The 21,390-nt window shown below is 30.8% G+C and overlaps 1 protein-coding gene across 2 annotated transcripts in view; it reads left to right on the top strand.

Annotated features, from left to right (window-relative positions):
* Nucleotides 1-21,390, top strand: part of LOC130443109 (homeobox protein Hox-C4a) — an 86,839-nt gene that overhangs the window by 26,141 nt on the left and 39,308 nt on the right. The window contains exon 2 of one of the 2 annotated variants that reach the window (XM_056777578.1): nt 6,435-6,467. The exons of the other annotated variant lie outside the window; for it this stretch is intronic. Within the exon in view, the coding sequence (XP_056633556.1) occupies nt 6,435-6,467 (33 nt within the window). The remainder of the gene's footprint in view (nt 1-6,434; nt 6,468-21,390) is intronic. 2 annotated transcript variants of the gene reach the window in all.

Here is a 21,390-nt window from a genome sequence, read left to right as displayed (position 1 = left end):
AAGTCAAACAACTTAATTATACACAATAAAGTTCCTTTTTTGTTTCAATTTACAGACCATGTATGCAATCTGCATAAAAATAACATTGCAAGAATACATTACACGCGAAATTTGCATGTAGACATTAAAATTCATTTTGATATCTTATTTCCGATTAAAGTTCTTCCATACAAACTTTACAATACGAACCGATTAATTTACATTATAATAACCTATCCTTCTTTGCAAAGGCTTGCTTTAAGTGATTAGTATTGGTATTCTAATTCATGATATAATTAAAGACCAGTTGTGTTTCGAATCACTATTACATCACTAATATAAGAGAAGGAAACGATTATTTATGTAATTTGCTTAATTAGTAGATGACCGTTATTTTTTATTTTCTGCAAAATCTTACCCTTAAACTTATACACGGCTTAGAAATCAATAAATAACAGAAGATGAATAATTTTCCTAAGAGAAAAAATCTGACTCATTCATAATTTTTGCAACTTTTCATAATAGATCTAGCAAAGCACTACATTATACAGAGTGAGTTTTATGTATGGAACGCCTCAATTATCTCGGAAACGGCTTGTACGATTTTTATAAATTTTTGTGTGCAAGAGTCTTGTGATATGGCTGGTATTATTCAAAAATATCCCAATCCTAATATCCCAAAAAAAAATAATGTATGGGCTTTTTCATTGATGGTCCGGCGTATTAAGATTTATTGGCAAATAGTATTATATCTGAGTTGGCTCGGATATTTCCAAATCCAAGTAAGTATGTTCAATGACAATGACAAAAAAGCTCCATTATTAGAAATTTTCAGACAATAACAATATCCCAAACGATAATATTTGGCTAAAAAAAGATGGTGCCCCACCTTACTATGCGTGTGTGGTGAGGCAATACCTAAATAACTTGTTTCCTAGAGGATGGATTGAAAGACGAGGTTTTATCGAGTGCCCCCCGCGATTACCCGACATGAATCCTTTGGACTATTTCCTGTGGGGTCACTTGAAAACATCGTTTATAAAACAAAACCTTCCAATATATAATCAGGAATTAAAAGATGGGATTACCTCAGAGATAAGAAGAATTGAGCAGTCAAGGATGTTGTAAAATGTATTGCAAAGTTATAAAAATCGTACGGCTTGTTGTATTAAAGTAAATGGGCAACATTTTGAGCATCCTCTGTTATCACCTTTACTCTATGTTTTCTGAAATTCGTAATTTTTCTACTTCGCAAATGTGGATCTACTTCTAACATGACACAAACTTTTGTCTTCAGTTATTGAAGGTTTTCTGCGCCCTGATTTGGATAAATATTTTACTGCACCAGTGTCGTTAAACTTTTTACTAACTTACTGACACTAGACCATGTTACAAGATTTGTATTAGCACATAAATTTTCAAAGAATATTAAAATTAAACGAGTTTATTCAATCGTAACCATCTAAATGTACAATATTTATTGTAACTTTGGTGAAGATACTGTAAATGTAGCTGTTACTCCGAAATTATGGCATTTAGGTGTAGAGAATAATACATGAAAAAAAAATCAATTTCTTAAGGATTTCCAAAAAAAAAAAATATACAGGTTGATCAATTTGAAATAACAAAGTTAAAAATCGTACAAGCCGTTTCCGAGATAATTGAGGCGATCCATACCAATAAATAAATTATAAGGAACGGTTATTGAAATGCTTTTGTTTTAGTACACACATTCAATACAATATATACCAGGTTGTGGTAAATTGAAAATGAACCACATATTAAGTCGAAAATAACTTACCTCAATGCAAATGTGCACAAAATGAAAACTTCTAGCAACTAGAAAATGAAAATGGAATTTTTTCAAATATTTCATGGACTTTTTAAGAATTTATAATGAAAATAGACATGTGGTTTTCTTTCACTCAAGATTACGAAATCTGTAGATCCCTTAAAAAGATTTTTAACATTCTCCAAAATTTTTTATGTATTACAACAAAATTATTATAGTGACTCCATAATATTTGAAATTTTTTTTCACTTTATCACTTTTGCTTGGAAGCATATTCTCACGATATGCATTTTCTCTCTTATTCAAAAATTTTTAATTGTGAGAATTCTGAAAATAAGTGAGTAACCAATATTCATATTCTTCGGTAGAAAAATTATGTACGAATAATGTACAAATATATAGTATTTGCTACGATGAAATTCGAAATTTCCTTCATTCTTATGAATACATATAAGCGAAATATCCAAATTAAACTAAATTTTTTTTGAGGTTAGTTGGCTCGTAATTTTAATTGATTCGATGCTTGATTATAACAACATAATATTATGAATCTCCAACGCACAATAAAAAATATTTTCCAAGAAATTGACTTAAAAAGTTCTGTGGTGAATTGTGTGTGAGTTATTGTGGTTCGTAATTCCATTTCTATTTTCGATTATTACCCATTTAGAACTAGTCACAAAAGTCCATTCTTTAAGTTTAAAAATCTCCATCTGCTTTGAAGTGTTCCATTTCATCTGTTTCTATCGGTTCACTCAAAATTATCATGCAACCAACATATAATTAAGCTACTCCCAGGGTTTTCTATGAGTATTTCTAAAATCCACTAGCAAGTAGTAGTCGCAAACTAGTAGCAGGTTACTGAATATACTATATACACCTCCACTAAACCAACACACACAATTACATTGTGCGACGCGTGTAAACAATGTATTCAGTATGAATATCACCAACGGTTCCAGAAATTCCAACTTAGTAGTAGCTAATTATCGCAGTTTTTGGACACGTTTAAATCTAGTTGCCCAAAATTTCATGATCGCAAATGATGGGACAGAGTCTCCGTACACATGAGAATACATGCGTAGGCGTATTGCCTTTAAAAACAAATACTTAATGTCAGCTTCATACTCAATTTTCTCGGTTTTTCAGAAAAATATTTATAACAACAGCTAACTCATACTATTGGCAAACAGAAACTAAGCATTGTTGAAATTCTAGTGAAACTATATTTCCCAACTCACAACTTCAGGTTGAGTTCGGAAACTTTTAAGACTGGATTAGAATTTATTTGCTTAACAGAAAATTTTATCATTTTATTGAGATTATTGTTGTTCGCATTTGAAAAGTCTGATTTGCACTCCAGGACGAAATCTGTAGGCCCATTCAAATATTTGGACATATTTGGACATTCGAATAACTTGTATCAACAAGATGACATGATCATTTGATATTGGAGAAGATATTTCTACTTTTTTCGGTATTGTCGGTATTATCAGTCGTGCTGCAACAGTTGCACTAGATAATATGAACGGTTAACTTTGAATGGTCGATAACTATTTGTTTGGCATAAGTCACTGGAGAAATTCGGAAAACTTCAGTTACTACTAACTTTCCATAGGTTTCTTAAAAGGGAAAAATGCATTATTAACGATTTCACACACCAGAGAAACCCGTTTTTGGCATATTTGTGAGATACTTCAGCCGGAAAGAGAAAATGCATCGAAAATAAGTTTATATATAGAAAAGTGTGTTAATCTGAATGGAAAATATTTTGACAAACAATGTGATGATATTCTGAGCAATTAAATAAAGAAACAAGAGATAAGAAATGAGAATTTCTCATATTGTAGACGTTCTGAACTGAACTGGGTGTTGTCACTTGATTATTTTCCACAAATTTCTTAACAGATAGTCTGACATCCTAAAATCAGAACTAGTACTGATGTAGGCTAGATGTAGATCCACCTGTGCCACTTAGAAAATCACTCACTTTTTCTCAGGTAAAGTTGGTAGCAAAAAACATTTTTGCTCAGAAGTGTTTTGAGTGAACGTCCAAGCTAACGTAAGTGTGTAAAAAACTCTAGAAGTACTAGCTAACAGCAATGAAGTAGCCTCAACCTATCTACCAGGCCACCAGAGTGAATCAAGCTATTTAAAAAGGAAGAAGACGCAATAAATATAGATTTTGGAAAAGATCCTTATTGTGGCCTCAAAAGACTTATGACCTTCGAAGAAGTAGTGCTAACCCCTTTGTAAGTGGATCAAAAAACCCTAGAATCCACAAAAAGACTCTCCAAACAATCTAGGCGCGTTTGCAGTTTGTTGTGTGTTTCATCTATTCTATCTGTAATGTGCACCAAGACATTCTTGATCACATAATATCAATATTTATATTTCGAGTATTTATATCCTAATAGTGTTGATATTTGTATCGATTCTGACATCTCTGAACACAAAATATATTTATCATTAATATACAGTTCTTGTTGCATGTTTCACTAATTCATACGATATTAAGTTCGTAGCTCGACTAGTTTGTTTCTATACTTCATAGTCGTAGACAACGATTATAATGGATCAGTTTATTGTATTAAAAATTTTTCTACTACAAATCGTATTTGTTCTAAAGTTCCTTCACAATACCAGCTTCAATCTCTTCTGCAACTGTGCTCTCTATTTATTACTAGCCTTAAGGACACGTATTTACCACTTCTGTAAAATATAGAATGTGTCCCCGAAAAGTTGAAACGTTTTTTGTGGTAAATAAAACCTTCACGGTTCTAGTTGTTTTTTCTATATACACCTATGCTTGACAATTGATTTTCATCATAACTTGTTTTGAAAGTAAGCTTAGAAAATTTGCGAGAAAATTATGTACCGGAAATGCATAAAAAATTATTGAGAAAAGTTGTTTAAAATCAACATCCATATCCATAAAACAAATTTTGAGATCAGTTGTAAATAAGTTTCCTTATAGGAAAAATTATTGTATTGATCTGGAGATTTACCAATCCAACAGTTTCCAACCAAACGGATTATTGGTATTCATATTACTATTATGAAATCCCATAATTACTAGCTAGTGTGACACGACATATAAAACATTCAATTGTTTCAATTTCTTGCTTTAATTACGTAATGCCTTCGATACAGTATCCACACTTTTGGGAAGATGGAACACCATTTGTTGTAAACGCATTTCTATTGTAAATAATTGTTGAGTGACAATTTATGTTAGTAAAATTGGCTTCCCTTCAAAAAAAAACAAACGCCTTGCGACGTCACCTTCTTCAAAAGTATGAAAATGTCATGTTATATCGTTATGGGTACTACTTTATTTCTCTAAGGCAGCCTTTCCTACAAATATGAGTCTTTGATTTATGAAATAAACATAAAAAATAAAAATAAAACAAAAATATTATGGTTAATCTATACACCTAGGGATCTAAATGTTGATTGAGTACTACTTTGTTCTTTTATGGCAGTCTTTGCCACAAATATTAGTTATTGATTTATCAAATAAACATAAAAAATAATTATAGTTAATCTATGGACCTAGGGATCTAAATTTTGATTGGAAACAGCTGATCTCAATACCTTTCTCTTCTATTTACCACATAAAAGGCACTTTTCTGAGAGAAAACTAGATTTTTTGAGAATTTTCAAAAAGTAAAATTATGTCAGACATTATTTCATTGAACATGTGCTCTTTCAATAATATATTAAGCATTCTAGAAATTACCGTTATCTCAAACTCTCAAAGTAAAGATTTTGTTGGTGGTAGTCTTCTCTGGCGAGTGCCTTTGTGAGCTCTGCTCTTTTTGCTTTCCCGCTTTCATCGACTCAAATGGGGTCCCTTCCAAAGCAGATTTGATCTTTGGAAACAAAAAAAGTCGCACAGTGTCACATCTGGTGAGCACGGACGAGTGTTCGAGTACTGGAGTGCGCTTACTGGCTAAATACAGGAAGCGTTATGGACAGGTGCGTTGTCCTGGTGCAAAATCCACGAGTTGTTATTCCACAACTAGTGGCGTTTTTTACGAACTCGTTCTCGCAGAGTTGCCAAAACTGACAAATAGTAAGTCTGACCCTCTGGAACCCATTCAGTCGTCACGATACCGTTAATGTCGAAAAAAACGATCAATTTTGCCTTGAATTTTGATTTTCTTTGTCAGCCCCCACTGAAGCGCTTACACCACTCATAAACACGCCCACGATATAGGGAATTGTCCCCATATGCCTCTTGTAACCATTCATAGCATTCGTTCGGAGTTTTTTTCAATTTAACAATAAATTTGAGATTGATACGTCTAGGGCGCCCTCTAGTCGCGCAGTCTCGTTATTTAATAGCCAAACCTCTTATATGTCCTCTAATTTTTCTTGTTTGTTGTATGTGGTTATGATGATATTCCTATTTTGACCAAACGAGTATATAAAACACCAAGACTTCTATCTCTCATAATTCGTACTTAATACGTCGTGTTCTACCACGTTCAAATAATTTTAAATGAATTAAAATATTCAAATATATGCTTGTCATCGATCATACCTTCATCTATCATCTTACCGGCTTATATCTTGAATAGTCAAATGCCGCATAATAGCATACGTAACATTTGAAATACGTTTGTACATTATATAATAATTATTTTCATTTTTACAGTTGCAAATGCGAGAGAATTAGCATCCAATAGAAGTAAGTCATTTTATACATTCAGTAACCTTCCATTGTTTGGTTGTTTTGTATCACTTTTTTTTTCGTTGAATTAATTTAATTAAACACGGTCGTCATAGTCAGTAAACAATGAAGATAATTGTTGGTGTATAGATTGGTTACAATGTTACTGTAATTCAGAATATATTTTTATTTACTAGACACTTTTAACTCAACAAAAAATAATATATGACGATAATTATTATCAATAAGTTATTTGTACAATATTTAATTCAAATTTATATCAAACATTACCTTCTCCTTATTTGCCTTTCCATGGAACATACTTCTTCTGATCTCAATTTCACTTCAAGGTGCGTTTATCCCTTCCATGTTTTAATTGTGTCATATTTATTCCAGTACCAAGCTGATAATTCTCTCAAGATTATTGGTTGCCAAATTCATTTATACGAGATAAACTTTTCTATATGGAATTTAAATTTCAAGTTACTGTTTTATAGACATTAAAATCTAAAATAATGTGGAAGATCTATCTTATCTAAATGAGGAACTGCTTTTTGAAACTGAATTAAAATGAATAAATATTTGAGTTTTATTTTTGATGATTTAATAAATATATAATTAAATGTACAAAATTTCAATAGCGGACTAATAAAAACACTATTTTTGAGTGAAATATCTCGAGATGGCATTTCAGACATTAAAATTTTAAAAAATTACGTACGGTTTACGATTGTTATAGAATATCGCCTTTTCTGTTGACAATCGTCGTAAACTTGTCGATTGAAGACATGTTGTATGTTATGGATTGATTGGCTTTCTCCTCTTCGGACATATTGTGGGGGACTTAAACATCTCCCCTATTTATTTTTCCATTGTGCTGTAAATGCTTTAACTTAAATTTGTGATCACTTCCGGTCTTAGCATATCTTATATTGATGGTTTCGATAGATAGAGTTCGTAGAGATTGAAATGACCGAATTTTGACTTGGCCGACCATCTTTGGCATTCACCAAATGAGCTTATTGCATTACTATAAATCCAGCCCACACATTTGTTGTAATTGCGAATGTTAAATGTACTTAAGCTCGTCAGAAAACAACACCAATTCCATAGTAACTCACTAACATTTGAAAAAATTGAGTGCATATTCCCTAAGATTGTGTAGGTTTTGCATTTTGTATGGTATTTTACAACATTTTTTAAAATATTGTGTGACTGATACGTTGCAAAGAGGACTAACAGGATTTTCTTCAACATTCAACTACTAGAACTTTTGTGATGACCTGATAAGAACCTTATCAGGTAATTCCGCAACCTGGTGAGTTATGGGTCAGGATTAGATTTTCCTTTTGGTCTATATGGAAATAAGAGGTTCATACAAGCAAAGATTTTTTCTTAGAATACTCTATTAATCATAGAAACTTTCATATTACAAGAAATGCTAAATAACATATCACTTGTTTCAACAAACCCTTTCTTGATCACTACACTTGAATTATTATTTGTAAATCAGTACACTTGAAGTTTTTTTTTCAATATTTTCCAAGATCTCCACATTTCCGATACATGTCCATCACATGGATAAGTATATAATAGTTTAAAGACCTACTTATTAATATAAGGTTTAGCATTTTCTTGGTATAAAATTAACTTGGTTTTCTGTTATATTATAGAAAAAACTTGCAAACACAACACATTTTTATCAAAACACTCGCACTATCAAATAAATAGGTAAATTATTAGCAACTACAACATTTTACAGTATCAATGTCATACAAATTGATCTAAATCAATGAAAGAGAACGTTCGCTAGATCCATTATAAACACTGATAAAATAATGAAAGCGATATATTATGATGTTAACTATATTCAGAAATTTCTATTGACTCAAAGAGTTAGATCTGATTTCGATTGATATCAACATATCTTTATATTATTGACAAACTGCCTCTCTTGGAGTAGTTTACATTTCAGTTTAATATCCATTTCAACAGCCAAATGAATAAGCAATTTCTAAAAGTAAAATGAGAGTACTGTTATATTGAAATTCATAAGAGTTAGAAGGTTGTCATTAGATTATTTAAAATGAGGGATTTGATAATAGTATTACTCGGGAAAAACTCACTTATAATGCAAATATCTTTAAAAAATATTATTTTCCGAGTAAGGTAAACCTGAGAGATTCCTTGTATGGAAAATAATTTATGTTCAATCGAGTCTACCTAATGTGATCCTAGTGTAGACCACGTCAGAATAACCTGATTAAACTGATAAGAAATATTTTTCTTTTCAGTAAAATGATCTTGAGAGGCTCCTTATAAGTATATGATCAGGGAAACCTGATGAAAACTAATTTATTTTAAATAGGGTTATCCTGATGACCTCCTAATGTGAACATCGTTAGGTTTGCCCTAATAAGATTATCCTTGTTCCAACCTGATAGGGTCATTATGATGTTCCGAGGAACTGAGGAAAAAATTCTAGTCGGGATGCTGAACAGGGTTTCAACATTGATTTTTAGAGGCACTTTATAGGTTTCGATTTTGATAATTGTACTCAGAATAATTGATGAAAATCTTGTTCCAGTTAGTATTCTACCTCTTAGCATTCAGAGGATCATCATCTAAATTTTGATACGATTGAAAACGGCATTCCTTTTTTACGATTCGAATTCTTTTTAAAGTAACAATTTAGCTCAAATTTGATCGAATAAATGAATAGGTAAATATGTAAATATTGCTATTATGGCTTGTCAAGTAGTAATAAAATATTGGTAGTCACAAATTGTTGAAAATACTATTTATTATCAATCAAAGAACAAGGTGGAGAAGACTTCTTCATCTTCTTTCTCTTTTCTTAAGACTTTGTCTTTTTTCTCCTACTATTAAGTCTCTTGAGAAGGAGATGTCGCTTTCTTGCAGAATGGGAGTTGCTGCAGCTTCTCAAGTAACTGGAAAACTTCTTTTCAATATGTTCCATAGGACATCGAAATAGGTATATAACATAAATTCAAACTAATTGATCAAATTACAGGGTTTGAGAAATTATGAAATTTATTGATATTCCATTTAAATAATTTCTATATTTAAAAGCCAATAATTTTGCACAATATTAAATTAGACCTGATAGTATAGATCAGCGTTTAAATTCAAATTTAGATAATAGGAACTAAAATACCATTATACAACGCTAGAGTTTTCCATATATTTTCGTGGTGTGATACGGATAATAGTGAACATAGCTTTCAGTTTAGTACAAGGAAGTTGCTTATAAACCGAAACGAAAAATTAGGACTGCTACGAACAAAAATAATTAAACAAAAATGTAACATAGACACTTATACAAGATATGCCATAAATTCTTACCGACATGAATATTAATAAAAAAATAAAACACTGCGATCACGGGGCGAAAGAAGCGAACTAACCAAGCCACTTGTATCAATGCGAGATTATCTAAGATTATCTACGTGCAAGCGTTCAGATGCTTTAGCGATAAACCCAACAACTTACGTTTGATACTGAAGCTAGACTTGAAACTGCATTCTTTTAATATATAGTAAATGCAATATTAAGAAAAATCTTTGTCGATAAGATGTTGGAGCGATTTGATAAATTTAAGAATATTTTTTGCTCCGATGAAGCCTTCTTTCATTTAAATGGTCATGTGATCTAAAGATAATGCAGATTTTGGAGTAGCAAAGATCTTAAATTAAAACATCAAAGACATTCAAATTGTTCAAATCTGATCATTTTGGTAGCAATATCCTGAAAAGGCATAACTATCCTGTACTTTTTTGAAAATCCACGCGTCGAATCAGTAACAGAATATTTGTAAATGTTACGAGATTGGTTTCATCATCATTTTAAGGTTTATAACAATAGAACATGAATGCAGTAAGACGGCACAACTTATTAGACAATTGATCTTGCCGGGGATTAGAGGGATGGCAAAGAATAGCTATCCGCTAACATGAATATAATTCCAACGTCAGCCTTGAATTTCTCTCTAACAGAGATTCAGGACTCGCGTTGGCAGAATTTGAGAATATAAAGCAAACAAACAAATTTGCTGAAATATATTTTGATTTGAGAACTTGAGTGTAGATAGTTAGAGGACGATTTCGAATACTTTCCGAGGATTAATTGATTTTTCGAGTGGAGTGGGGGGTCAAAAACAAGTGACTACTGAACCTCACTCAGTGAACAAAGAAATATTCAAAATATATGAAGAAAAACGTAAAAAGCCGAATGGCACGTTACAATTTCTTTTTATAGATTTTTATGAAAATCACGAATATATGTGAATAATTCAATTTTTAGAGAGAATTTCGTCAGGAAATGGATGGCATGTCCCGTGATGTGTGTCGAACTGTTTTAAGGGACAGGTTTCAGTAATGATAGCGGCATTATACTCATCACTTAAAAGATATTATTTCTAAGAAATAATCCTTCATTTTATATTCTTCATTAGAAATAAACATTTGTTTATATATTTATATTCTTCCTTCACCTCGACGTACCATATATTCCTTGGTCTTCTCCTTTCTCTTGTTATTCCTTGTACATCATTTGCGTGTTTCTCTAAAATCTAGCATTCTCTGTAGGTATGTGCCCCAGCCACTCTATTCTTTTGGATCTTATTATTTTGCTTAGTTATGCTTCTCAAAATTAATTCTGTATTTCATTAACCTCCTAGTAACCTCCTGAGTATTTTTCTCTCCCATATATCCAACTTCTCTTTTTGTATGAAGATTTATGATCGTTGAGTCGTAAATTAAATGTCTCAGGCGTTTCTATGACGACTCTGCAAATTTTCTTAAGCTTGTTTTCCGATAATGAAAGGACTACTACATGGTCTGTGTATGCCTGTAGTTGCGTTGTTCTTGTTTTTAGTTTCCCCGTTCTATTCAAACCGCTTAGTGCATAGCGAATCTGCCTGTTTTAGTCCTGAATTGGTCTGAATACATTTCGATATTTTTGGTTTGCTTTTATTTTCGTTTTTGTATTTTCGGGTGCTATCTTAGTAAGACTTATTAGCTCTTTTGGAATACCAAGATCTTTTATTATGCTGTACAAATAATTTCTGTTCACAGTATAGTAAGTTTTTGAGAATCTCTCATTTAATCATATAAACAGTTTATTGATTTCAAGCTCATATATTATCTATGAATGATTACAAAACAAAAAATGCGTTGATCGATTGCAATAATCTTTCCTAAATCGTAAGTTTCAAATAACATGACTCATAATATAATCGGTGGTCCTAAAAATAAATCAATATAGCAACCGTGACTGCTTCTAGTAGATTATTGATGGTTTTTTAAAAACCAAGAAAATAATTAACATTGGTTGACTGTGAACTGTTGATTGTCAAAGCGACAATCAGGTGCACGCAAACCGTGTATGAAGGATTGATATTAACAACGGGTTAGTATAAATGCCCCTACTATAATTATATATCTGTATGGTAGAATTATAAATCGTAGGATTGTAAACGTGAAGGTTGTACATTAAGTTATAATGACGTTCCTGCCTTGTTAAGAATAAAATTCATAACTGACAAGACTTTCAAACATTTTTACCTACATTACCCTTTTTCCGTTAGCGTATAATATGTTGAAAATATTAGTTACAATTATGTAGTAACAAAAATTTATACATTTTTAATATAACTTCTATGTTTTGGACTATGCTACTCAATTAAGTACCACTAATTCACATGCAACTTAAAATCGTATCAATCGTATAACCCTTTGTAGACTCGTGTGACATTTCTTGTGTTGATGAAAGTGACAATTTGAAACTCTTTGAAAGTTTGAACTTTATAAAAATATTATAGAAGTATATGAAATTGTATGGCTCTCGTCGAAACCTACTCGTACTGGTAAGTGATTGATTTTGTTCAAATATTGTTACCAAAGCATATTTTCGCTATTTTCAAAATTTTCAAATTAAAGACAAATGGACATTGCCCTAAATGAACTGCTATAGTAAAAGGGATAGTAATTTCATCAAAAGACGAGGCTATCCTCAACTTCCTCCAATTACCGTACTAATAATGGAGGATGAGTATCACTATCGTCAAATTGAATAGGAAGACAAAACATAGAAGGATATGTAAAATATCAGGACCTTGTATTTATTACAAAATAATTTATTTCGTTACTTGACCGAAGATTTCATTTTTAATTAATATTCTTTAATAACAAGTTTCTGATATTTTCAAATATTAAGTTACATTCACACGTTTTGAAAAACCTCAAATAAAATTGGGAAAAATTGATATCTCATGTTTGTATTTCCTATAGAAAATTTTTATGAAGAATTTTTTTTCGAAAAATAAAGACATATTGTATACAATTACAACTTGTAAGATATCAGAGTTCATTTGCACTATATTCTTCAATATTTGGTAAGATTAGGCATTTTTCCCATGCTTTTACGTTCCTTTCTTATCCTCTAGACCTTTCCCTTCGTTTCCTTTTTATTTCTTCCATATAGTGAATCAGTTTTCTTAGGAGTGTCTACCTCATTTATTTAAATATTTTGTAAAATGTAATGATTTTTGGTTATTATTTGGTTTCTTTAATTATGAATGTATACGCACGCTTTTTCGACCACTCTTCTTTGGGTACTTGTATTTTTCTGGTAGTACTTTCGTATTTTCATAATTTGGCAATCTATTACATACTAGAAACACTATAGTACTATGTTTCTTCACTATTTGATAAGTTTCTTTTGTTTTTGACGTACAATTGCGCCATTTTGACCAGTGTGTCCTCTTATAACTATTCTCGTATCAGAGAGAATAATCTTATCCTCCATTATTTTGCTATGCTGGGTAATTATCATTATAAATCTTTACCTTAATCGTTTTTTCTGTATTGTTGTATTTAAATGATAAGGTCGCTTTATAATCAAAGCACAGTAACATATTTTTTGATAGTTTATAGTGAAAAATCGTATGAGAAATACTATGATTATTTCTAAATTATTTTATCTACCAAATTTATGTATCGGTACAAAATGATTATTATTTCCCAATTTTTATAACGTTTGCTTTAAATAATTCCATTTAAATACAAGAAAAACAGATAGAATTACTCATTGTGATAAAAAAAGTGAGTCACACCTTTTTCAGTTAACAAAGAAGAATACTGACAGGTGCTGGGCAGGTAAAAAAATGTTAATCAAAAATTGGACCAATAACATACTTTCCAAAATGGTTGTATTGGAAGAAGAATGAAATCGGTTTTTAAATGGAACTATGAATTCAGAAATAAATTACTTTTTATCTATCAAAATCAAATTCAAAACTCCAAAACTAGAATTTCTCTCAACCCCTAAAAAATACTTAGCATTATCTACACAGTTTTGTAGTCTGATCGAGGTTAAACTAAAAATTATTTCAGTAAAAAATGATAACTATCATGAAATGCCAATTTTATGAAACATTTAATCGAAGAAAACCATGACGTTGACTTTGATCATCAACTGTTTTTGAAGAGCCTATTTAGGTAAAGGTGAGTTTCAGGTTTTTCGTTGAAAATTGTGAATCTTTGAGCCAGAGTTATGACCAATATCTCCAAGAATAATTTTGGTAATGAGCTCCGCAACTGTGTGAATTTAATAACGCCATAGAAATACGATTTTCTATTTCTAGTAAACAATTAATATTAATGCCCTGTTTGATCTAACACGTTTTACATTTTTTCGTACATATTTATATATTATTATATATGCATAACTCTATCTACTAAAAAGTTTACTAATTTGAAAAAATTGTCCATATTTTGTTTCTCCATACTTTCCTGTTCGCAGCGTTTTCTTTCAAACTGTTAATATTACATTTTAATGTTTCTTATAATACTGTGGTACTATCTTTTCCTCACCGTCTTGTATCTGTTTTTGTCTATCGGATTTCTCTCTAGCATTATTTCTGTCATCCGATCTCAACATTTTCCAGTGTTTTCTTCGCTCTTGATAAAAACAATTATTTACTATTTGTTCTTTATATTTTTCCAATCCTCTATAAGTTTTTCTCTGATTCTCTTTGTGTTTTTCCTGCCTAGATTCTTCTTAGTTTCTTCCTTTCCTATCTGTCTTCCTTAATTTGTCTGTAGTGGTTCTTATTACAGATATTTATGGAAATGTAAATCGCTCATAACTTTTATAAATGATCTTTAAAGTTATTATTTTATTATAATAGATAGACAGACAATTTTAAAACAAAACACGATCTTACTAAAGCGGGTATTGTAGCAGATTGACAAGCAGAACCCGGGCTCAAAATTTTCTCAACACATGAAGCTATTATAAGTAGATGCAGCGTAAGTAATTGCTGCTATAATAATTTATTCTCCAGATTTTCTACTTATGAGTCGTATATTTATGAGTATATTCCAATATAGCTGATATTGTTTATGTTGCTTCAATATTTTTGTTAATTTATGTATGTGTATATAAAGTAAGTTGGAAATGAAAGTAAATTATGACGTATAATGAATTCTAGGTACTTAGTGCAAATTCTTTTTCCGGATGAACGCATTGCAGCTGTTTTGGAATATAACTGGCGGTCATATGGGACTCTGAGTACTATCAATATCAAACTTACGACTTCAATCTGTTATACAGAAATCGAGATGGGTATTCATTAAAAACACATTACATTTGTTAGTAAGGAACTAAATTTGGAATCATCAAAATGAAACCGTTGAAAATAAATATGAAAAAGAATAATACCGATTTTTAGAGAAGATTATGATGAAGAAGAATTTTTGTAAAATTGCAATTAACAAATATTACCTCTGATGCTGTACCTCAAAGACAATGAATTTATGAAAATTGTTCTTCTCCATCACCCTTTTCTCGTTTCCATTTGCGCTTTTTAAGTCTTGTAAATCTTCATTTTTGGTTTCAGCTCCGCTTTGGACTCTTACGTTTTTTCCTGATAGGGTTTACCTACACTATCATCCTCGGTATTCTTAATTTCTTTCAACGTTTCATCTGATTCAACCATCTTTGTGCTCTCATATAACATGCAAAATCATTTCGTGGATGGTATGAGGACTACTGAACACACTGTTTACACTATCACTACACCAACACCTACAAGTACACAGTCATCGCGCGTTTCTTTAACTAAGTTATCGTCTTCAGAAACTGAAGGTAAAGTAAAACCTGTTGACTTACCTATTTTCTCACCAATGAATCTTCTCTCGCGAAAAATATATCCAAATTTTCCAAATTTGGTATTTCATCCTTAGGATTACACAAAAATTGTTTCAACGTATGGTTGGATTTATGAACCAATATATATAGCACTCTGTTAAAAATTCCTTCTAATTCCATTTTATAAACAGGATTGAAAATTAAAAAGTACCAGAGAAAATTTTTCTTGTTTTTCATTTTGATTTTGCAAAAAGATGGTTTCGTATAGACATTTCTCCATTTCCGTTGCAAAAACGATTTCTACAAACAAAATGAAGGAACTATGGGCAATTGCCTATCACTGTTTATAGCTGAACTGTTTATCAGTCAATTAGAAAAGGAAATTAGTCAAGACTTTCAGTATTTTTCAGGGTATGCGGATGATATATTCGCAATACAAAGAAGAGCAAATGTGGAAGATTTCATTTTTGAACTAAATTCAAAATATCCATCTATAAAGTTCACTTATGAAATGGACAAAGGGCCCTATTCCTCATAGCCCACTGTATACTTTAGTAAATAAGGAATAAATGTGGAGATTCCCGCCAAGAGTTTTCACGCTGAAATAATTTTCATCGGAGAAGGTTTATTGGTCTCTGAAGATGAGAACTTGGTTATCGAAACGCCCGTCAAACAGTGTAATTTTGAGTATTGGTGTAGTGGTAGCGTGAATAGTTTGTCTAGCATGAGTATCGCCATCGGTTCCAAAAATTCCAGTTTAGTTGGTATGGGGACTTCCAAAAAGAGAACAGTGTTTAACTAAAAGTAACAATGTCTTCAATATTTGTAGAATTAATAGAATTATTAGTATCCAAAACATAGACTTACATTTTTGAAGTGAATCCTCATGAAAAAGATTACTAATGTTTTTCTGAATCAATTTTCGCTAAACCATATCTTTCTTTATATTACTAATTGTTTATTAGAGGTTCATAATAATAATCATAATCAATTTATGCGATCAGTTTTATTATATTAACATGTATGGTAGCATTAAAAGAATACTTTAACAGATTACAGGTGAGCTTACTACTACAGGGGTCTAGTCTGAACCCTTCTAACTAATTAAAGTTGTTTATCAATTTTATTAAACGCAGGACGTCCCAATTTGAACCACCATTACCTACCTAAATGCCTTGCAATAAGGGAAATTACATTACAAGCAAAAACTCTTACCTGCATGGATCAAACAAACTGCAGCTGTAAAATATTGCTTGGTCACTCTCTATTAATGAATTTTAAAAAATTGACTTGGCATTCGGCACCTTCACTGTTAAAGGAATTAAAGTAACACTTTGTTATAATGGAATCACAATAGTAGCGGATAAATAAACATTACTGAATAAACATCTAATTAGGGAGTTAACAAATAAAATGAAATCATTGTTGAAGTAGTTTTCGGTTGGTTTGTGAGTAGAGGCAATAAATAGGCGCAAATGAATGTGTACAAACAGGCCGCGGTTTTGATGTACGTGCTCTTATATGCATCGTAATCTTCAGTGGCGGGTCCTAGGTGGTAAGAAACATGGAAATGGGAAAAGGAAATAGTGATAATCAATTTATTATTCGCATATACATGACTATATTGTCCCTTGCGATTTATAATTGCACCTCAAGAGGTTAAATTATCGATCCAGTAAATTGTATTGAAAAAAATATAGGTTTTTCCTGATTTTATGAATCTTGAACTTAGTTTCTTCTACTATTTCTTCACAATCCTCTTTATTTTTTTTCAATAAATAATTTCGGACTAACCTGGTCTTTTTTTGGTATATCTCTTCTAGTTCATAGTTGGGGTGGCCAGGATCCCTTGCGCACGTGTATAGACCTATTATACGTCCGTCTTTCTCTACTTACTCTCTCGTTATTCGCAGTGAATCATCTACTACTGTAAATATGTGTTTTCTATCCCTTTTCTATCCTTACAATTTCATAATTCATCAATTTCGCATAAATCCCGACTCAACGTATATTTTCCTCATAATTTATATAAAGCATTATTATTTATTTTCTTAGTTACTAAACTAGTATTTGTGCCTGCTTTGTTATTATTGTTCTATAATAAGTTTATCTCTATCTCTCAGCTTACGTTTGCTATAAAATTCTAAAATTCATTTCAGCTCTTTTCTACGTTATGTTTACCTAACAATTTTGCTACTATCCTAATGAGATTATTTGAAATTACTTATATCACTTTATTTAGGACTAGCTGACTCGACTTGTCCTGTATAACGTTGAATATTGAATTCGAATTGGCTTTTGAATCGATCGGTAAAGCCCTTTAAAAGATATTCCAAAAAAAAATTTTCATATTTCTCAAAATCTATCGGTGCGAATCGGTATATATTGTATTCAAAATCTAAATTTGGTCAAGCTTTTTCGAATGGCGTCAATCGCGAGGAAATCGGTCAAGTCGTTCAAAAGTTATGAGAGGTTTACAAATACACACACACATACCACACACACACACACCACACACACACACACACACCCACTGGGCAATTAGTAACCTGTTAAATGATATATTTAACACTGAATATTGAAAGTTGGCATACAATTTTCTTGAATAACTTTTATGCACCAAATGACGACATTTTAAAACAATTATTGTATTGCTGAATATGAGTCAAAAAGTGTTTAGAATCTGGACCATTTACGGAAACCAATGAATGTAATGGTTCTGGTGACGATACCAATGACATTCATTTGACTTGAGCGCTCGCGCAACACAATCCATGTGCTTCAGTTTTAAACTTAAATGCCTTGCAATATTGGAATACATAGTTCATTGGTCCAATAGCAACGATTTGATGTGAGCTGTACTCTATTTCCACGTTATAATTGAATGCAGCTCGATAGGGGTTAATCGCAACATTTCTATGTTGTTGATTTCGATTCTATCGATTCCGTTCAATTTCAAACAGCTGTTTGCGTTGCTCTAGCTTGTATATCTTTGATTTGCAGCATTGCGGATTCTACGACATAAGTTTTTACGTCTAATTGCTCGCATATTCACAAACGGAAATTCAACTGTAAATTAAAGAAAACTATAGTATTCTTCTTTATAAACGAGTATATCACTTGTTATGTTAGTAACGTTCATGTTAGTCTATCCAATCTTATCAAAACTCCATATTAAATTGAACTTTTGATATTAGGTGTAATTGTTCCGAACTAACCGTATTGTACACTAAGAAATTAAGTTTTCTTATATCCTTTTTGTAGGAAATAATAAATCAATCATTTTACTTGTAGTTTTTATCAATAAAATAACTCCGATCGCAGCCTTCATTTTAGACGATATTCAGTTTTTTTACATCCTCTTTGATTATATTTGCACCATGGATTGTCCAAAGCGCTAAGGTCAGATTAGTAGTTAGTATTCTGAAAAAAGTATATTTAAATTTTCTAATATTATTATATATAATATTTTTTAATTTTTTTCTTTGATAAGAACTTCCTCCTGCCAGTAACCAATACAACAACAAAAAATAGTAAAAATAGTAAAATCGGTCCAACCGTTTATGCGTGATGTTGTGACCAAGGGAAATAGGAGAAAATCTTGTTCTTAAGTTATGAAATTTAAAAGATTATCTCAAACGATTTTGAAGAAATATTCTGATAGGATAAGGCTAAATATTGAATTAATTAATTATTATCATAATTCCATCCAATTTTTGGACGAATTTGTCGTGATTTTGCTCTTTGCGTACAATGAAAATGAAACTACTTAACAAGAGAGTTTCAAGGATTTTAGAGTTGTTTATTTATAACTTACGTTACAATACTTTAAATCAGACCAATCACAGAATCTCAAATTAGGAAAAAATTAAATATAATACCGTGGAGGAGAATACCGAAAAGTTACAAATACTATTATTAAACTCGCGTGGAATATTCCCTTGTCGTGAAACTCAATCCCAAATTTTTTTTGACTAATATCAATCATTAAATATGTGAAGTTTCACAAGAATATATTATTATCTATTTTGAAAGAGAAAGCACCGTAAATTATTAACTTCCTTGTTTTTATACAATGATAGTCTTTTTTCAAATTGGAACATCAAACTATTGAGTGAAAACATCAAGTTGAAACTTGAATAGTAAAGATAAGATATGTTATCGATTAGTCTTCGAAGAAATTTATGGTGAAGTTGTCATGACGTTATTGATAAAATTGTAGTTTACGCATGAGTGATTGGAGAGCTTCACAAAAGAATGAAAACGCTCTGAAGCACAATAAAATAAAAAAGGAAATGAATGCGGGAAATTCAGATTGCCGCTTCGATGTCAAATAACAAAGAAAAAATGTACGATGTATCTAATGATTTAACTACTTCTCTATCATTGTTCAAAAATAGACAATTTAATACATTTACTGCGATGCGGTTAAATTCCTGTTCTGTTGTGGCTAGCAAAAATTGTTATAAATCAATCGATATTCAAATAGAATAAATTCAAATAAAAGTTCACAGTGGAATGACGTTTATTATATTATGCAGTTTCCTGAACTTAAATATGTGAATATGAATAATGGAAACAAGAATAAATAATTATATTGTTAAACGAATAGTATGTGAATGTGTGGTGATAATAATGAGATGAGAACAAATATACTTATGTAGATAAAATGGTACGAAATATTCTGAGATAACATTGAGGAAATCATAGAACAAACTGGAAAATATAATTATAAAACCATATGAGATCGCTTGTACACAATGAAAAAGAAGTGAAGAACGCCTTGTCTATTTTGTAACTGAAAATACAAACATTCAATTTCTTAAGACAGTATAAATATAGTGACTATTAAAGCATTATCTAATGATGTTCTCAGCCATGTCATATGATTTTTATGTAACTATAGATTTAAGCAGTTTATTATTGATTGTGATTAATTAGAGACATTATTAAAGAAACAATTATAATATATAAGTATAATATTAATGCATCTAAATGTTCTTGATTTTAGGTCTCTTCTGTTTTAAAATTAGTTTTTTTTGGTAGTTTTTAAAAGAAAGATAAATTTTGACGTTTCGACTTTTCTTTTAGTTTTTATCAAAATATGATATTGACACTGACAATTTGCTTATTTATATTGATCTATAGATCACCTTCATCATGAATATCAAAATAAGGATAAAATCAACTTAGAACTTTTTTCCAATAAGAAAAATTATTTTTTTCTTGATTTCCACATCTCAAATATATTAAATTTATCACAATTTACAAAATAGAGCTATAAATTTTATTTCAATTATTTAGATCTTTTTAATCATTTATAGCTTTTTCGTTCTTATGAATATGAACTATTTCTAAAAATTCTCTTTTTCGTGTATTAGATTCCGTTTCAAGAATTTTTGAATCTTTATAATTGAATTTATGTTTTTTTTTTATATTTCATGGTTCGTTAATGCAGTTCTATTACTTATTACATTTTGCATTATCCAAATATTTCACTAAATCCAAATCTAAAACACCAAAAAACAAAACAGGTACCTTGTACAAATTGTGACGCTGTCTACATTGGGCAAACATCTCAGTATTTAGAAAATAGACTAAGAGGTCATCAATACGATAAGAAAAATAGAACTGCATTAACGAACCATGAAATATCCGGAATCTAATGCACGAAAAAGAGAATTTTTAGAAGAGATCTAAAATCAAGAACATTTAGATGCATTAATATATCAAAAGGTCTAAGAAATAATATATTGATGAAATTTAT

This window comes from Diorhabda sublineata, chromosome 4 (assembly GCF_026230105.1).
Source record: "Diorhabda sublineata isolate icDioSubl1.1 chromosome 4, icDioSubl1.1, whole genome shotgun sequence".
NCBI lineage: Eukaryota > Metazoa > Arthropoda > Insecta > Coleoptera > Chrysomelidae > Diorhabda > Diorhabda sublineata.
Note: the sequence above shows the minus strand (reverse complement) of the source record. Positions and strands in the feature narration are given on the sequence as shown.